The following is a 20,452-nucleotide window of genomic DNA, read 5'->3' on the forward strand; positions in this document are numbered from 1 at the left end:
GCTTTGGTGAAATGTGTTTCCTCATTGGGAGTTTCCTATGTGAATGTAATCACAGGTCTACACCAAATTTTTTTAATTGGGTGAGATGTGGTGAAAGAACAATCCATCTTCAATTGTATTCCAAGGTGCCTAATAAAGTATCCATTAGGTCTTATAATAATATTTTACTTATATAGTCATTATTATAGTATATTGTAAATAAATTCTCAAGTCCATTTATATATTTCTGTGTATTTTGTTGTTCATTCATTTCATTTGTGATCAGTTCTTTGTGACCCCTTTTGGTATTCCCTTGGCAGAGCTATTGGAGTTGACTTGCTCTTTCCTTCTCAAGCTTGTTTTACTGATGGGAAAACTGAGGCAAACAGGGTTAAGAGATTTATTGAAAATCACACAGCTAGTATCTGAGACCAAATTTGAATTTATGAAAATGAATCTTCTTGATTTAAGGCCAAGTGCTCTATTTACAGAACCACCTAGCTATGGGTACACAAGTGTGTATCTAGAGTCTTCATAAAGTCATTATACACCTTTTCAATTTTCAGGTGTTGATTTTTATGAGGCTTGGCTTTTATATGTAGAAAAATTTCATTTCTCCTGTGGTTTTTCTTCTTGTAATGATATTGGATCACAATCCCAGCTGATCACTGGCAATCACTGATTTACTTTCTCTGTTTTCATGGCCTTGTTATACAGTTGTATAATGTAGTTCTAAACTTTAATGACTACATTTAAAAATACTGTTGGCTATTGCTTCTGTCTTATCTCTAACCTCAGTAATTATATTTAAAATATCAATGACTTTATGAAGTTCCCCAAAAGTGCCTGTTTCCAAATAGAGACACACCTATTAAAAATAGCTTGATAAGCATTAATCTTTCTAAAATCTTTCTAAACTTGCATTCATTTCTTTTTTTTATTTTACATAAATAATTTTTTAAAATATTTTATTTTATTTTATTTAATAATAACTTTATATTGACAGAATCCATGCCAGGGTAATTTTTTTTACAACATTATCCTTTGCACTCGTTTCTGTTCCGATTTTTCCCCTCCTTCCCTCCACCCCCTCCCCTAGATGGCAAGCAGTCCTATATATGTTAGATATGCTGCAGTATATCCTAGATACAATATATGTTTCTTGCATTTATTTCCAAAAGTAATTGTGATTGAATGCAAATTAATTTGTTCTTTCTCTTTTCATGACCATATCTTTGGTAACTAAGTTTGTTTTGTTTTAATTTAAGTATCTATGAATAAGCAGGAGAAGCAGGAAGAACATATATTTAGGGAAATTCAGTTGGTTGCTGTACATGATAATTCAGAGCATTGTTAGTGGTTTCAAATTCTTACCATTTCCTGTTTGAGCTCTGGTTTGGATAAAGGTCTCACTTTGCAAAGTCTAGAAAAATTTGGATAAAAGTAGAATGTCATGGGTTAAAAAAACCCTATAACCTCTCAGTATCACATGCAGGAATTAAACATATTTCCTCACGTGAAAGTGAACTTTCTTGTATGAGCCCTTTGGAACACTGAGGTTGTTGTAAACTGATCATGTGTTTTTCTCTCACACTTCCTCACTGACAGCATCATTTTATAAACAGCCTTACCTTTACCCTCACTTAACAAGATTGGACTCTTCCTGACCTTCTACATCTCACACATATAAAAGTCCAAAGAGTTCATTTTATTCTTGAATCTGACCATGAGAATTATATGAAACCCCTAAGGCACTTATGAGAAAAAAATATCAAAAGAACCCCAACAAAAATCATTTTAAAACCTCTACTAAAGTAACAAAGTGTCCCCAGTTTCCTTCCCAATAAAGAAGAGACCAAAGACCAAACATGCCAAACTTTTACTGAATGTTTTAAAATCTTTCAAAAATATTACAAAAGAAAAGAAACAGTTCCACCTTAATACTGGCATGGTAAAACTAGGGACAAAAGATGTCATCCACAATCCACTTCTGGCAGATCTAGGCATTTTTGTTTACAGGTAGACACTTCTCAGTTAAGAACCACCATCCCCCAAAGAAGATATAATTGGATTGCAAACATCACAACTCTGAGCATCTACAATAAAAACTGCAGTGGAAAGAGCAGTGACTCTAAACTCAGAAGATCTGGATGCAAACCTTACCTCTACCCATATCACTTTAGTGAAGTTAGTTAGTCTTCCTATGCCTCAGTTTCTCTCCTAGAAATGAGAGGGTAGATTACACAGTCTTAGATGTGCCCTCCAATTCTAGGTCTACAAGTTATGAATATGAAGGAATGATGATTTGGATTAGTAGAAAAGTAATCCCATTGAGGAAATCACAGTACTAAAGGATAAAGTTGGCAAAGTACTAAAAGCATTAAAAAAAAAAAAACCCTCACAATTCCCTTGAGTGATCAAAAAATGAGTATCTAAATGGACATTTCAGAAACCATATGGTAAAATGGGTTCCAATCTTTAGGACTAAGATTGCTGAAAATGTTTGAAGAAATAGTATATGAAAAATTGTCTTTACAATATGAGAGTGTAATGACTTGGAAAGATACCTAATGCTTTTTGATGATTTAATCAAGTTACAGTTGTTGCAGATGCTAGTAAAAAGAACTTAGAATATATATTTGTTCAGAGTTCAGTCATTTTTAGTCATGTCTGACTATGATCAGTTTTCTTGGCAAAAATATTAGAGTGGTTTGCCTTTTTCTTCTCCAGCTCATTTTACAGAAAAAGAAACTGAGGCAAGCAGGATTAAATGACTTGCTCAAGGTCACCCAGCTAATAAGTGAGAGATCAGCTTTGAACTCAGAAAGAGGAGTCACCTAGCTGCCCCAGGAATATAGTCCAATAGTTCTTGGATACTTCCCTAAAATGATTCAGCTTGACAACCTTATAGACAAATGGCTAGTCTATACAGGTTTAGTACCAGTCTGTATTTTCCATGGTAGCACATTGTCAGTAGAGTGGATGACATTAGTATTTTTGGTATTGGTATTGGTATTCTGACATGAATGGCTAATAATCCCAGACTAACAGGTAAAAAAATGAGAGTGACATACTAGCACCCTATTTGAGATTTGTACAGATTTGGACAAAGAAAGCTGTATACTGGAAGTGATTGTTCTTGCATATATATGCTTATTTTTCTTTTAAATGACTTGAATTATGTTGTGAATCTAGAGTGTTTCCATCTTTCTGAAAGACTAATTAATCTGCACACAAAATCAATTTATCATCTTATCTTCCAAAATGAGGAACTGTTAATCTGAAATAATATTGTGTGTGTGTGTTTACATTGCTAGTGTTTCTTCCACTGAATAAAGAGAAGCATACTGTCCCCATCTGGCCCATGTTTTCCAGAGAAACATGCCCCTTCTGGCACTGGTACTAAAGCAGACATCTGACCAAAATGAGATGAGGCAATCTGCCCCACCACCATTCCCTAATCCCAACCCCTGGAGGCCAGTCAACTTTCAGCCCAGGCTGAAGTTTTAAAAGATAAACTATTTAGTTCAAATTCATCTTGACTCAGAGTTTCACTGTTCTATCCAGGCTAAAGCTGTTCACTGTGTCTGTGGTTTTCTTACATAAATTTTCAATCCAGCTAGTGCTATTATACACCGTCTTTCCCAACCCTGATGTCGGGTGTAGATTTTTCACTCGCATATTTTTTCCAGATGTGATAAGTTCTCCATAGCCCTCTTGGTGAGCAAATGCATATCCAGATCTTCGTGAGCTAGTCCTCCGAGGTTGGCGCTTGTGACCCCTTAGGGGTCTTGCCTTGTCTTGAGCTTTCTGCAACTGGCGAACCTAACAAGAAAAAAGACACAAAATGAGTCAGATATGCTCAAACTATGATTGTCAATACATCACGTATGTTTTCTCTTTGTAGAACAAAAGTCTACCTTCATCTTTATCACAAAGCTAATTGCTCAGGTTAATAGGAGTTTAATAGAAATCCTCCACTGATGAATTTTGATCAACATGGCTAATGGTCTCTAAGAAAACAGGATGATTTTAGAGGCTTCCTGAAAAGCAGATTAATTTTTTGCCCCACCCCTATGTAGCTATCTTCAATAAATAGGAACACATTTTTGGCAAGAACTCTGTAGCTAAGGTGCATTGTCTGCTTTATGAAATGTTTAAATATACACATACATACATACATGTATGTGTATACAGATGTATATATGTGTGTGTGTATTCCTACCCTAAATGCATGTCCCATACCCTGACTCTGACTACATTTTTCTCTTCCATCCCTTCTTGAGGGTCTCAGTGACCTACACACCTGAGTTTCCATGTGTGCTTGGTACCTAGACTGGGGACAGCTTTAGAGCAATGAGGGAGACTCAGAAAATTCTAGCCCTGTGACCTGCCAATGTAAGAAGGCAGACTTTTTCTCATTTTCTTTTATAAACTCTGGAGAATTTTGGCATCATTTAGGTGGATGTTCAACATCCCCTTCATTTCACTATAAAACCATGAAGGCAAAGATCAGAGGCTTGGGTCTTGTGCCCATTTTCCTCTGATTCAGCTGATCTTTTGGAGTCTGATTTTCACGTCAAGGGAAAGCCTTCAAACAGCAAATCATGACCTAACTCCAAATTTAAGAAGACATGAACTTCATCTCTCATTTCTTCAGGTCATCCATCATTTTACCTTACATAATAAAACTCAGCCCAGTGTGTTAAGAAGAAATGACAATGGGCTTCCAGGAGTTCTTTTGAAAGTAGCAATTTCCATTTAGGGCATCTGGAAAACTCAAGGACAGTGGGATGATAGTGATACTGTGATAAAGGATATACTACTTCATTAAGTAGTGATCTACTGGATCACTGGAAGTGATTTAACAGGATAAGTAATGAACTTTCAAAACTGTGATTGAAGCATTTCTTGCATCAGGTACTGGACTGGATTTCATAATCTCAAAGATACTTTATAATTTCAGGATTCTCTGATTCATCTTCCTCTATTCAATCTGCCAGGTCTTCTGCAGTTTTAAGTTTCCTCACTAGCTCCATTTCCTCTTTCTTCTTGGCCTTCAATTAAACTGCCATTTTCATGTATCTAGAACTAATTTTTTTTAGATATATACATTCTCTTGATGGTACCTATCTTATTTGCTGTTCCATTGCCATTTTCAATATTCAGGTTTTTTCTTTCTTTCAACTTTCTCTTCAGATCATCTACATCAATACAATTCCTCAATTCAGCATATATTTATTTAGCATTTCCTATATGAAATGCAGGACAGGTAGATGGCAGAGTGAACAAAGTCTGGGCCTGAATTCTTCCTGAGTTCAAATACACCCTCAAATATTTACTAGCTGTGTGACCCTAGGCAAGTCACTTAACCCTGTCTGTCTCAGTTCCTCATCTGCAAAATGAGTGGAAAAGGAAATGGTAAACCACTCCAGTATCTTTGCCAAGAAAATCCCAAATGGAGTTAGAAAGAGTCAGATATGACTGAAACAACCGAACAACAAATGTGAACTGCTCTATGACTGATGCTAGAGATACAAAGAAATCCCTCAAAATCAGACATTATTCAAAAATGAAATTAGATATTCCTGCCTGTGAGGAGTTAACAATCTAGTAGGGGACAGGGTCAAACATGCAGATAGGATAGAACTTGCGTAGATTTGCTATTTTTCTCTAGTACAGGAAGATCCACTGAGAAATTTCCTCTACTAACATAGGCTGGCACTTTCTCAGCACCTGGAGAGTCTTAGAGAGTTGTCCAGAACACTGGGAAGTTCAGTGACTTGTCTAAGGTCACACAGTCAGGATTTGTCAGAGACAAGACTTGAACTCATTCCTCTGAGGTGAGCCTTGTATTCATTATGCCATGCTGCCTCTTAGAAAGTACAAATATGAAATAATTAACATTGGTGATAATAGATAAAAGCATACAAGGCATCCAAATAGAAAAGTAAGAAATATTTAAGGACTTATAGAGTAGAGTTAGGGGGAGAGGGAGGAAGCTTCTAAGGCTTCATGGAACAAATTATACCTCAGCTTGATCTTGAAGGAAGGAAAGGATGAAAATAGACCAAAAACTTACTTACTAAACATTGCCATTATTAAGTCATTTCAGTTGTGTCCAACTCTTTGTGACCCCATTTGAAGTTTTCTTGGTATAGATACTGAAATAGTTTGTCATTTTCTTCTCCAACCCATGATTGAGACCAGATTTGAACTTTGAATTTATCTTCCTGGCATCAAACTTAGCACTCTTTCCACTGTGCAACCTAGTTATACCTATAAAACAAATATCCACAACCAAAACTTACCTGATCACTCAGAGTTGGATATAAAACCACCTTCAAAAATCTGAAAGTTATCACAGGCATGACTGAAACCACAGTTGTCAAAAGAATGACCAACCAAATGTTTTTCTGTGTTAAAGAATGACGTGCATTTCCTATTGGTAAAGAAAATTAAACATATTGGTTAGTTAAAATAAAAAAGACAATGTAAACTGAAGACTAGATTCCATCTCCAATTATAAATCACTTCCTTCTCTGGTCAGCTTAACCAGGGCCCACACCAGAGGCCAACTGGATATTGTTTTGTGGCTTGTGGAATAAGGTATATGTTTTTATTCATGGGTTGAATACCTCTAGTTATTCTGGCTAGTGACTGACATCATGGGAATTTGCCCAGCAAAATTTGTGATGATAATTCAAAGTTAGGTTGGGCATGCTTTGGACCAGGGTTTGCTTTTGAAGTAGCCTTGTCTGAAAACTTCTACCAATTGCAATTTTCCATATATATACATTTACTATTATTAAATACTATAATTAATGCTATATAACAAATCTCACAATCAAAACTCTTCTTTTCAGAATTAAAAATGTACATGGCAGATGTAGATATAATCCCAAACAACTGTTTTGATTTTTAGCTGGACTCATAGAAAGTTTATTCTTATGCACTGTGGGGTCTATGTCCTCTATTCCCTACTAACAAGTTTAAAAGACTTGGCTCAAAAAAAGATTCCTAATTTCTCTGATGTTTGGTGATTGATGTTGTAAGCTATAGGGCATTATGGAGTTAAGTCATTCCCTTCCCAGAAGGTTTGGGAAGATAGTATTCCTGCAAACAGTTGTAAAATAAACATATACTCTCATTTAAGATAACTCCATTAAGTAATAAGATTGATTTTTATTTTAGATATTATTAAGCTTTAGGGATAGGTGCTCATTCTACTTAGATCATACAAACACATCCCTAATGGTTTTCTAGGTACTTAGGATGATAGTAGGTATTGTCCAGCTCTCTTCAAATTCCCAAGGTGACAAGACCATTTGAATAAGCTTTAGCTATGGAAGCTTGGCTAGTGACAGGTATGTCTGACTCTGCAGGCTTTGGGAGGCAAAATCAGTCTACCAAATTGCAGCTGGCTCCAGCTGTCTTCAGATGTGGGCATAAACAAACTTGACTCAAGAAATTAAATGTCTCTCTGAGGTCCTTGATGCTTAGTGCCCTCAGGCATGCCTGGAAAAAAACAAGATTCACTTGAAAACCACACTCCTGCTTGCTGTTGGCTACTAAGAAGAATTAAAAAAAACAACAACCAATGTTGATCTAACTTTTGAAAAGTCTCGTTGGGGCTCAGTAATTAATTCCTGGAATGGCATGTGCTTTGTAGCTGGAAAGGGAGCCTCAACACAAACTACGTTCTCACATCCAGTCATTCCAGCCCCATTATGCACGTTATCATGCTCTCTTTGGGCTCTGCGATTTCTGGCCAACTCACTGAACTTTCATAACTGGCAACAATAACAACAAAAAATAATCCAACAATTTTTTAGAAAAATAGTTTTTAAGTTTTACTTCCCTAATATGCTTATTCTTGTTTATAACCAACATGTCTCTGCACAGCTGGAATACTTTGGTAAATAATAAAAGTATTAACATTACATAAAATATCAATGGTATAATTTAAAGGTTTCCATACATATGCACATACACACACACACACACACACACACACACACAACACACACAAATGAATACAAACATAGAGTCAGGTAAAAAAAAAAAAACACTATAATTCTGAAGAACAACTAAACAATGTATTCAGTTCATTCCTATAGTTAAATGCTTCTTTATGTCTGATAACTGAATTATCTTTTAAGACAAGTAGTTTATGTTACATTGATGTTTTTTGTCTTTATATCATGGTTATCTTCTACCCTCTTCGAGATTGAATCTTCCTTTGCAAAAAAGAAAATCAATTAAGCAAAAATATCTAGTTCAGAAACCACATTTCAAAATATATATAATATTCTGAGTGTGAATAATATATATGATATTCTGTGGAGAAGGAATGTTTCTTTGTCTCTTTTTCAGGAAGAGGTTTTTCTATTACTCAGAGTTCAGCTTCATTTGGTTATCTTTTTATTTACATATAGTAATTGTATATATTGTTCTCTCAGTTCAACTTATTTTGCTATTTATCAGCTTATACAGATCTTCCCACATTTGTCTGAATTTCTCATATTAGTCATTTCTTACTGAATAATAATAATATTTAATTACATTCATATACCATGGGTTGTTTTTTTCCCTACCATTTTCCATTGATAAGCAGCCATTTTTTCCTCCAAGTTCTCCAAGGTTATTATGAATATTTTGGCATATAATAAACTTCTGTTTTTGTCTTTGTTTTCATTGGTATATACCTAGCAGCATGATTGCTGCCATTAGAATGTATTAATAATATTAAGGACAACATCTCTGTTTAGTCATTGAAGGTTTACAAGGTACTTTCCTTACAATCCTGTGAATGTTGACTATACATTAAAAGTATGATCTCCCTTTTACATATAATGAAACTGAGGCTCTGAGAAATGACTTTCCTGAGAATCAAATAATTATGCCATCAAGTATTTATTGAGTGTTTACTATCATTCAGACAGTGTTAGAACTATAGTCAAGTGACTGAGAATCACAGTGTCAGAACTGATTTGAAGCCTGATCACTTAAATCCAAGTCCAGACACTTCATAATTATATGGTATACAAATAAGCAGGGGAGCTTTATTATTATTGTATCAAATTGAATATATACTTGAAAAAGAAACTGAATAACAGTTATAATTTTATATATAATTCTCCTTTCTTTGTGTTTCTTAAGTTCATACTTTTGAACAAAAAATTTCAAACATTTCAAAACTGATTAATGAAGTGATCAAATTTAACCTCAGAGTAATAATATTAAGTAGACCTCTTGTCTCTTGGCAAAGATTTGGTAGGTTAAAAGTGTATGGAATGTAGAATATACTTTCAAACAGGGCCATTTGTTTTTGTTTATCTGTATTTCTCTGTTACAAAAGATGGTGTGTTTGGATAATTGGGAGAAATCATTGGAAAATAACAATGCTATTTTAAAATAGTAAATAAAAACAAACAACACATTAAAAAACAAAACCAAGAACCATGAGAGGCTCTACCTAGTCACATCATACACATTAAATCATTAGGTGATATTACACCATACACTGCATATGCATGAATGGGAAAAAAGGTTGACTTACCTACAAATGGAAACTGATTTGGAAATATATCAAAGATGCCATCACTGTGCATTGTAAAGAGAATGGAGAAGTACACAGCAATGCTGCCCCAGATGAAAACATGATTAATGACTGTCCAGTAACTTGTATCTAGGGCTATCTGCAAATAAAATCAGATACAGAAGAGAGGATTTAGATTTCAGAGATTATCATTTTGCTGAATAACATTTTCCTAGCTCTGGACTGGGACAAAATGGAGAAAATTTTTGCCATAATTGGGTTTAATATATTTGCTAAGTAAAGGTACATGCATGGCATTTAACCTATACAAAGTATATGGTTTCCAATGGTCAGATTTCTTAACTAATATAACCAAATCTGGCCCACAGAAAACAAATGAAAATACTAATGCAAACTTAAAAATGATTGTGTGGTCAGAAAGGAAAATGGGCTTTCATCTGAAAGATGATACCCCAGTCTGTCTCCAAGGTGTTTCACTGTGAGATTTCTTTAAGAGTAAGGACTTTGTATTAATCCATATGACCTATTGCCATTGTTCTTAGAATCAGAGAGTTATGTCTGCAATTTTTAACATCAACTAATTCAACCCACTCAGGTTACAGATAAAAACACTAAGACCCAGTAGGGTCAAGTTATTTGTCTAACATCACAAAGGTAGTACAAGGCAAACCTGGGACATGAATTCAGATCCTAGGACTTCAAGTTCAGTGGGGAAGATTAGCATTCTTACTACCACACCACTATATCTCTCTTATGCTTGGTCATTATATGAATGAATAATTTTGAAAATAATTATCTTTAAAACCCCAGTCTTCTTGGAACAGCATAGCCTAAATAAATAAAACTCATCATCTCTCCATTTGTACTACCTAAACTACATACAGAAAATTTTTTACAGATTTGAGGTTTTGTGTTTTTTTTTTAAACTAAAATTACAGACAGCCTGAGCTTGGCCTCTGGTATTAGCACTATAGGCAGGCAAGATTTATAACTGCAATTATAGACCACTGAAATTTCAAATGGGTTGTTACCAGCCATGACAAGTCAGGCTTAGACAGTGAGGAAAGGACATTAATGCTGCTGTCAAGTTGAGCTTACTCACAGAATTCCTGAGAATTATTATCCCATACACTAAATACAGCAGATTTTGATTGAAGCCAAAAAAAGAGTTAAACTTTTATAGTTGCAAAAGACGTGACAGTCTGTTGTGTTCTATAGCATAAAAAGCATATATTTTCACGACAACCTAGATGACAAAGAAATTCATTCAGAAAGACATCTTAGTCTTCCTAAGGATGAAATTTGAAAGTCAAACTGAGCTCATAACAAGTAAAAATATTAATACAAACTCAAAACCAATGAATGACATTAGAAAGAAGAATGGCACTACTGAGATGCATAGTCTCATCTTCCCAGTAAAAGAGTGGTATCAGAAGAGAGTGTCTTGACTGAGAAATGCAGAACCATCTTCTAATTATCCTCATAGATGAAAATAAGCCAGGGTAAAATGTTAAAAATCAAGATAATTTGTGTTTTATTTTCACGGGGGCAGGTCAGTATAACAAAAAGTATAATGGAATCAGATTTTCTTAATCTCATTCTCTGTCTCCCTCAGAAAGTCACTTAACTTCTCCAATACTATTTCTTCATCAATCTTCTCCTCAACTTGTTTCAAAATCAAAATCATTCCAGGAATTTCCCTCAGTGCCTAGTTATCAGAGAGTCCAACTTTTTTTCTATTCTGCTAATTATTGTTGTTGTGCAGGACATTAATTCAGCTCCCTGAAGCAGCCTGATATCCTTGCAGCCCATTTACCATGGAAGATCCCTTTACAAAATCCTATTCTGCCTTCTTCCATTGGTGAATTCATCTTGGATCCTCTTTTCTTTTTGTGGAGGGGTATGCCTTCATTCTCCTCCTAGCCTTGTTCTTGAATTCCTGTCTTTCAAAATAATGCACTGGCTCTGCTTACTTTCATTCCAATCTCTCCTTTTTTCAATTTTCTTTTATGTAGCTGTCTGCCCCATCAGAATGTAAGTTCCCAGAGACTTCCAAATCATGTGAGCAACATAATAGTGAACTAGACATTTCTATGATCCCTATGACCTTTTAAACATTTTTAAAACAGAAATAATGGATCAAAGATAAAACAACTTCAACTGTCTCCATAGTCTAGGGCCCTCCTGAATCCAAAAGATTTAAAACTGAACCGAACTGAAGGTCAATGATACTGAGCTCTTTCAGCAGTCCTCCCTCATCTCCTATACTACCAGCAGTGAGGCTCTACTAGCAAATACAAGGACACAACACAGGTTTACAATAAAACCATTCTGATTTTCACTCCCTTATCCCAGTGCTGTGTAGATTTTAGTTCCAGTGTACTTGAGCAATGCAGGACAGTCAGTATGGCCAGATTCTGGAGCACCAGAATTGTAAAGCTCTGAATTGCTGGTGTTAGACCAATGAATATATAGAGAGGAGTAAGATACCAGGACAGTACCATGTGTTGGAGGAAGGGGACTATTTGGTATTCCACTAAATCCTGAGGGGGGAAGCTCCATTCAGCCAAAAGTCAATTGGGGCAAAAACTTAGGCTAGTGAACCATAAATTGTTTAGCATGGAAGGCTGAAAAGCTTAGAAATTCAGCCCTCAAGGGAACTACTATCAGAAGTCAAAGAATCAAAAAATCTGAAATTATCAAAGATCTCAAAAAGAAAACTCAAAGACCTTGAATATTAGCAGATAAATCAACAGGGAAACGTTAACAGAAGGAAATATGGCATCCAGATCTAGTAAATTAGTTCAGGCATCTATGAATAAATATTGCAAAAACATAGGAAATGTATCCAACATTTGTTGAGACAGAGGGCCTTGAGGAATGTGAAGAGAACATGGACCCATAGCACACTGTTCTTGAGTAGTTCAAAAGAAAATTTTGAGAGAGAGAGAGAGAGAGAGAGAGAAAGAGAGAGAGAGAGAAAGAGAGAGAGAGAGAGAGAATAAGAATATATAAAGGATTGATATGCAAATACACAGAAGAGAAAGGCAACTTAGAAGACAAACAAAACATATAAATCTCAAAGAGGGATGTGTAGAAACAAGGTAAGAACCAAAGTCTCTCAGAAGTACATTACAAAACAAAATTCCCGGCTTTTATATTACAGGAAATAATAGAAGTAGGTGGCCAGAATTTCTGAACATGGAAAATGACATACCAAGTGAAAAACTTTAGAGAGCTTAGAATGGGATACCTTGGAAATATTCATTAAATGAAGAATAATGAGAATAGATACTAGATGATTATAGTGGTCATAAATCAGAGAAAGAAGGTCTAGAACAGACAGAAAGAAAGGATGAATAATAAAAGAGATAGAGAGAAATCCTTTTTGGAAAGGGGCACAGGAAATGAAATTTAAAAAAAATAATGACTAGCTTTAGTTGAAGGTGAGAAAATAAGAAGAGAATTTATTTGACTAGCAAAGACCAAAAAAAGAAAGGAAGAATTATTATTATTATTATTATTATTATATATATAAAAGTAGGAGTAAAAAGAAACTAATAATCAAAACCCTAAAGGAAAAAAAGGAAAACTCTAAAACAAATAGGAGGGGAATCAAAATTTAGGGGAAAAGGGCCAGTGGGAATAGGATGACCTTAAAAAAGATAAATACTGAAGAATATATTTGGTAGAGGAGAAGAAAAGAAAGAAAAGGTGGTAGGAGGAAGAAACAGGGAGGAAAGAAAATAGATTGAAGGGGCATTAAAAAAAAAAAAAACAGGATGAAAGACAACCTAAGAAAAAGAAAGGGAGATAGAGTTAAAGAGAAGAAAGGGGAAATGCAAAAAGGGGAGCAAGGGGAGACAGTCAAAAGAGGAAAGTAAAAGAAAATAGATAAGAAATGGGAAGAACCATTATGAGAGAAAAAAATATATATAAAGAGGGAAAAGCAGAAGAGTTACAGAAAGAAAAAGGTATTTTATGATAGTGAAAAGAACATCTGGCTGGAAATAAAGAAACTTAGGTTCTAGTTCCAACAACCAATCCACTCTGTGACATTTAACTTCTCTAGGCTTCAGTTTTCTTATCTAAAATGATATTAGAAACAAATAGAGGAAAATATAAACCCAGCTCTCAAAACTTTGAATGTGAATAAATTAAATAATCCAATAAAATGAAAAAGTAACAGATTGGATAAGAAAACAAAATCTTGCAATATGTTGCTTACAAGAAACACTAAAAAAAAAAAAAAAAAAAAAAAAGACATCCAAAAAATAGAACTGAAGGAATGAGGGGTGGGGAGGAACTACTACAAATCAAGTGAATTTTTAAAAGTTTCAATCATGCTATTCAATAGAGTGAAAATGTTCAAAAATAAAGAGATAAATTCCATTTTGCTGAAAGAAATTATAGATAACAAACCAATGTAAATAATAAAATTATATGTTCCAATGCCTTAATATCTAAATTCACAAACGAAAATCTGAGTTACAAGAAAACAATGAGAGAACAGTAAGAGAAGATTAATATATTTCTCACTTTGGGGTAAGTTTAACAGAAAAGAAACAAAAAAGAAAATAAGGAATTGAACAGTTTAGCTGAAGAAACTAGAACTAGAAAGTGTGTGGTATCTTCTAAATGGAGTTATAAAAGAATAATACATATTTCTCAGCACTAATTGTACTAATCATAAAAACCAATCACAAGTATCATTTAATGACTACCAGATTAACTTTATTATACATTTTATTTGATTGAAAAGTAAACTTTATGAATGCAAGTTTACATTTCATTATTTCTTGCTTGTAAATAACAAATCTATTACAATGATCCTTTTCTCATTTCTTATCTTTCTTAACCTATTCTTTATCTAACACAGTCAACCATTCCTTCCTCCTGGATACTCTCTTGTCATTGGATTGTTCCTAACATTTTCTACCCTAATTTTCTTCCTACTGTCAGACAGTTCCTTCTCAGGCTCTATTGCTGAATCTTCTTCCATATTATTATCTACTAACTATTGATGTCCTCCAAAGCTGCATCCCTTTACTTTTCATCAAGTAATCTCATCAATTCTAATGGGTTTAATTGTAATTGTATGCAAATGACTTCCTAATCTATACATCCCTCTTAAGTGAATGTCCCATAGATAAATTGAACTCAACATTTCAAAAATATAACTCATTATTATTTTTCCTACAAAAGAACCCCACTTGTGAATGTTTCCAAAACTATAAAGCATGATATTACTCTAGTCACTTACGATTGTAAGATCAATGTCAACCCCCTTTTTTATTCTCATTCACTATGCATATCCACTCAGTTGCCAAAGCTGATAATTTATTTCTCAACATCTTTCATATATTTACTCTTCTCTCCACTCACAAACCCAACACCATAGTTCAGACCTTCATTTCTTGCTCCCTGAACTAAACTTACTAAGTGGACTCTGCCTCAAGTCTCTCTGATTGCCAATCTATCATCCACATGATGCCAGGATGATTTTCATTGGCCTGACTAATCAAGTTAAAAGGAGAACTGAAAAGTGATTCACAGTTTCTCATTGGAGGAACAATAAATATGTATGTAGAATTGGCTTTTTAAGACACCTAAAGAATCCAAGAAACTATCTTATAAGATGTTTGGTCATTTTGCCTTACAAAATTGACAATGAGTATCTGCAAAAGGAACTCCTTGAAGATAACTATAGCTTGTCAACAACTTTTCTCAAAAAAATAAGGAGATAGAAAATTAAGTGAGATTTCAACAAAATCTTCAAATTAAGTCAATCTATTCTTTCATATTCAATGGCTTCAATGAAAATTAAGTATTGATGAAAAATATGTTTCAAGTTTTAGAATCAAGAATGGTCAATGGCTTGTAAATCACACAAAAGCTTCATATCTATCTACCAATGTTTTTTAGAAGATACGCTGTGATACATTATGCCATAAGTTTCATTAAGTATGATATTGATTATAAGTAACTTATACTGACCCTACTTGAAGGTTTTTTAAAATTTCTAATAGCTTTTTATTTTCAAAATACATGGAAAGATAGTTTTTACGTTCATCCTTGCAAAACCTTGTTTTCCAATTTTTTTTCCTCCCTGTCCTTCAGACAGGAAGTAATCTAATAAAAGTTAAACATGCAATTCTTCTAAGCATATTTCCATATTTATCATGCTGCACAAAAAAAAATAGATCAAAAAGGGAAAATATGAGAAAGAAAAAAAGTAAGCAAACAACAAAAAATGGTGAAAATACTATGTTGTGATCCATATTCAATCACCATAGTCCTCTTTCTGGACGCAGATGGCTCTTTCCATCACAAGCCTATTGGAATTGGCCTGAATCACCTCACTGTTGAAAAGAACCAGGTCTGTCACAGCTGATCACAACATAATCGTGTTGCAGTGTCTAATGTTCTCTTGGTTCTACTCACTTCACTTAGCATCAATTCATGTAAGTCTCTTCAGGCCTTCCTGAAATCAGCCTGCTGATCATTTCTTATAGAATCACATTCCACTGAATTCATATACCATAACTTATTCAGTCAATTGATTCTTCAACTGATGGATATCTAGTTAATTTCCAGTTCCTTGCCACCACAAAAAGGGCTACTTCAAACATTTTGCACATAGTCCTTTTTTTTTCTTTTTTATGATCTCTTGGGGTTACAAAACCAGTAGAAAGATGACTGGATCAAAGGATATGCACAGTTTGATAGTTCTTTGGGCATAGTTACAAATGGCTCTTCAGATTGATTGGATCAGTTCACAATTCCTCCAACAAGGTATTAGTGTCCCAGTTTTTTCCACATCCCCTCCCACATTCGTCCTTGTCTTTCCCTGTTATCTTAGTCAATCTGAGAGGTATGTAGTGGTATCTCAGTTTTCTTAATTTGCATTTCTCTGATGAATAGTGATTTAGAGCTCCTTTTCATATGACTAGAAATCAATTTGAATCAATACGTATTTTAGAAATGAGGCCTTTATTTCCAAAATATATAGAAAATTGACTCTAATTTATAAGAAATTAAGCTATTCTCCAATTGATAAATGGTCAAAGGATATGAATAGACAATTTTCACATGATGAAATTGAAACGATTTCTACTCATATGAAGGGTGTAACAAATCACTATTGATCAGAGAAATGCAAATTAAGACAACTCTGACATACCACTACACACCTGTCAAATTGGCTGACAGGAAAAAATAATGCTGAATGTTGGAGGGGATGTGGGAAAACTGGGACACTAATGCATTGTTGGTGGAGTTGTGAACGAATCCAACCCTTCTGGAAAGCAATCTGGAATTATGCCCCAAAAGTTATCAAATTATGCATACTCTTTGATTCAGCAGTGTTACTACTGGGCTTATATTCCAAAGAGATACTAAAGAAGGGAAAGGGACCTGTATGTGCCAAAATATTTGTGGTAGCCCTTTTTATAGTGGCTAGAAACTGGAAAATGAATGGATGCCCATTAATTAGAGAATGGTTGCATAAATTGGGGTATATGAATGCTATGAAATATTATTGTTCTGTAAGAAATGACCAGCAGGATGAAAACAGAGAGGCTTGTAAAGGCTTATGTGAACTGATTCTGAGTAAAATGAGCAGAATCAGGAGATCATTATACACTTCAACAACAATACTGTGTGAGGATGTGTTCTGATGGAAGTGGATATCTTTGATAAAGAGAAGATCTAATTTAGTTCCAATTGATCAATGATGGACAGAATCAGCTACACCCAAAGAAGGAACACTGGGAAATAAATGTGGACTACTTGAATTTTTGTTTTTCTTCCCAAGTTATTTTTACCTTTTGAATCCAATTCTTCTTGTGCAACAAAAGAACTGTATGGTTCTGCACACATATATTGTATCTAGGATATACTATAAATATTTAACATGTATAAGACTGCCTGCCATATAACAGAGGGGGTGGAGGGAGGGAAGGAAAAAATCAGAACAGAAGTGAATACTTGGGATAATGTTGTAAAAAATTACCCTTGCATATGTTCTGTCAATAAAAAGTTATAATAAAAAAAAAGAAAGAAATTAGACCTTTATCAGAACTCTTAAATATAAAAATGATTTCCAATTTATTGCTTCCCTTTTGATCTTATCTGCATTCATTTTGTTTGTAAAAAAAAAATTTTTTTAATGTAATATAATCAAAATTTTCTATCTGGTGTTCAATTATGAGTTGCAGTTCTTCTTTGGATACAAATTCCTGTAAAAGGCTGAAACTCTTGAGTTGATGCATTGAGGATGGACAACTGAGCACTTAAGACTAACTACCAATTGGACAATACTCCATTAGCATATGCTTGGAAAATGGCCCTTCCCACTATTCTGTGCTGGTTCAATTTTTTGGTGTATACAGAGAATTGTGGGAAGGATTAGGGGATGAAGTAAAACAAGCCAGAGTCACTTTGGTGGTAGAGGAAGAGAAAGAAAGTCCTGTGTCCATCCTGTTCACTTCCCAAGAATAAAGACCAAGGATTTTTGCTTATCCTGACTCCGGCTGATTCTAAGGTATCCAGAGTGCTAACTTGGTCTTCACAAATTCCTTCCTCCTCCACAGATCTGAGAGGCAAACTATCCTATGTTCCTCTAATTTGTTTATAATATCACTCTTTATGTCTAAATCATGAACCTATTTACATCTTATCTTGATATGTGGTGTTAAGTATGGGTCGAGCCCTAATTTCTTCCATACTAGTTTCCAATTTTCCCAGCAGTTTTTGTCAAATAGTGAGTTCTTATCCCAAAAGCTGGGGTCTTTGGGTTTGTCAAACACTAAATTGCTATAGTTATTGCCTATTTTGTCCTGTGATCCTAACCTATTCCACTGATTGACTGCTATATTTCTTAGCCAGTAGTAAATGGTTTTGATAATCACTGCTTTATAATATAGTTTTAGGTCTGGCACAACTAGATCACCTTTATTAGCATTTTTTTCATTGATTCCCTTAAAATTTTTGACCTTTTGTTCTTCCCGATGAACTTTGTTACTATTTTTTCTAGATATGTAAAATAATTTATTGGGAGTTTGATTGGTATGGCACTAAAGAAGTAGATTGATTTAGGTAGTATTGTCATTTTTATTATATTTGCTCAGCCTACCCATGAGCACTTGATATTTTTCTAACTGATTAGGATCTGACTTTATTTGTGTGAAAAAGTGTTTTACAGTTTTGTTCGTATAGTTCCTGACTTTCCCTTGGCAGATAGATTCCCAAATATTTTATACTATTGACAGTTATTTTGAATAGAATTTCTTTTTGTATCTCTTGGTGTTAGACTTTATTGGTAGTATATAAAAATGCTGATGATTTATGTGGATTTATTTTGTATCCTGCAATTTTGCTAAAGTTGTGAATTATTTCTAGTAGTAGTAGTAAGTTGATTCTCTAGAGTTCTCTAAGTATACCATCATATCATCTGCAAAGAGTGATAATTTGGTTTCTTCATGACCTAGTCTAACTCCTTTAATCTCTTTTTCTTCTCTTACTGCCAAAGCTAACATTTCTAATACAATATTGAATATTGAATTTAATGGTGATAGTGGGCAGCCTTATTTTACTTCTGATCTTATTGGGAATGGTCCTAGTTTGTCCCCATTACATATGATGCTTGCTCATGGTTTTAGATAGTTGCTAACTATCATTTTAAGGAAAACTTTATTTCTATGCTCTGTAGTGTTTTTAATACAAATGGATATTGGATTTTGTCAAATGCTTTTTCTGTATCTATTGATGTAATCATATGATTTTTGTTAGTTTGATTATTGATATAGTCAATCATGTTAATAGTTTTTGAAATATTGAATCAGGCCTGCATTCCTGGTATAAATCCTACTTGGTCAGAGTGTATTATCCTAGTGATAAATTGTTATAATCTCTTCATTAATATTTTATTTAAGGTTTTTGCATCAATTTTCATTAGGGAAATTGGTCTAAATTTTCTTTTCTTGTTTTGAATCTATCTGATTTAGATATTATGGCCAAGTCTGTGTCATAAAAGGAATTTAATACAACTCCTTCTTCCCCTATTTTTCCAAATAATATGAAGAGTATTGGAATTAATTGTTCTTTAAATTTTTGGTAAAATTCACTCACAACCATGAAGATTGTTTCTTAATGAGTTCATTAATAGCTTGTTCAATTTCTTTTCCTAAAATGTGTCGTTAAATACTTTACTGAGCAATCTATATTTTTTTCAATTATTTATCCATTTCACTTAGATTATCAGATGTATTGGCATACAGTTGGGCAAAATAGATCCTAATTATTGCTTTAATTTCCTCTTCATTGGTGGTAAATTCATGCTTTTCATTTTTGATATTGGTATTTAGATTTTTTTCTTTTCTTTTTCTAATAAAATTAACTTATGTTTGTTGATTTTGTTGATTTTTCATATAACCAACTCTTAGTTTTGTTTATTAGTCCAATAATTGACTTTCAATTTTATCAATTTTTCTTTTTATTTTCAAAATTTCAAATTTGTTATTTAATTGGGGAGTTTTAATTTGTTCTTTTCTAACTTTTAAAATTGCATGCCCAATTCAATGGTCTTCTCTTTCTCTATTTTATTCATGTAAGCATCCAGAGGTATAAAATTTCCTCTAAAAACTGCTTTGGCTGCATCCCATAAATTTTGGAATGTTGTCTCATTGTTGGCATTCTCTTGGATGAAATTATTGATTGTTTCTATGATCTGTTGTGTCACCCGCTCATTCTTTAGGATTAGATTATTTAGTTTCCAATTAATTTTTGATCTGTTTTCCCCTGGCCCTTTGTTACATGTAATTTCTATTGCATCATGATCTGAAAAGGATGCATTTACTATTTCTGCCTTTCTGCATTTGATTTTGAGGTATTTATGCCCTAGTAACATGG

At 33.9% G+C, this 20,452-nt stretch overlaps 1 protein-coding gene across 1 annotated transcript in view; it reads right to left on the reverse strand.

The window, feature by feature from the left end:
- Window positions 1-1,839: 1,839 nt before the first annotated feature.
- ATP8B4 (ATPase phospholipid transporting 8B4 (putative)) overlaps window positions 1,840-20,452 on the reverse strand; it is a 230,711-nt gene continuing 212,098 nt past the window's right edge. The window contains exons 24-26 of the mRNA XM_051973787.1: window positions 9,542-9,680; window positions 6,291-6,421; window positions 1,840-3,804 (exon numbers count right to left, since the gene is read on the reverse strand). Of these exons, the coding sequence (XP_051829747.1) occupies window positions 3,523-3,804; window positions 6,291-6,421; window positions 9,542-9,680 (552 nt within the window). The 3' untranslated portion in view covers window positions 1,840-3,522. The remainder of the gene's footprint in view (window positions 3,805-6,290; window positions 6,422-9,541; window positions 9,681-20,452) is intronic.

This window comes from Antechinus flavipes, chromosome 2, assembly GCF_016432865.1.
Source record: "Antechinus flavipes isolate AdamAnt ecotype Samford, QLD, Australia chromosome 2, AdamAnt_v2, whole genome shotgun sequence".
Lineage (NCBI taxonomy): Eukaryota > Metazoa > Chordata > Mammalia > Dasyuromorphia > Dasyuridae > Antechinus > Antechinus flavipes.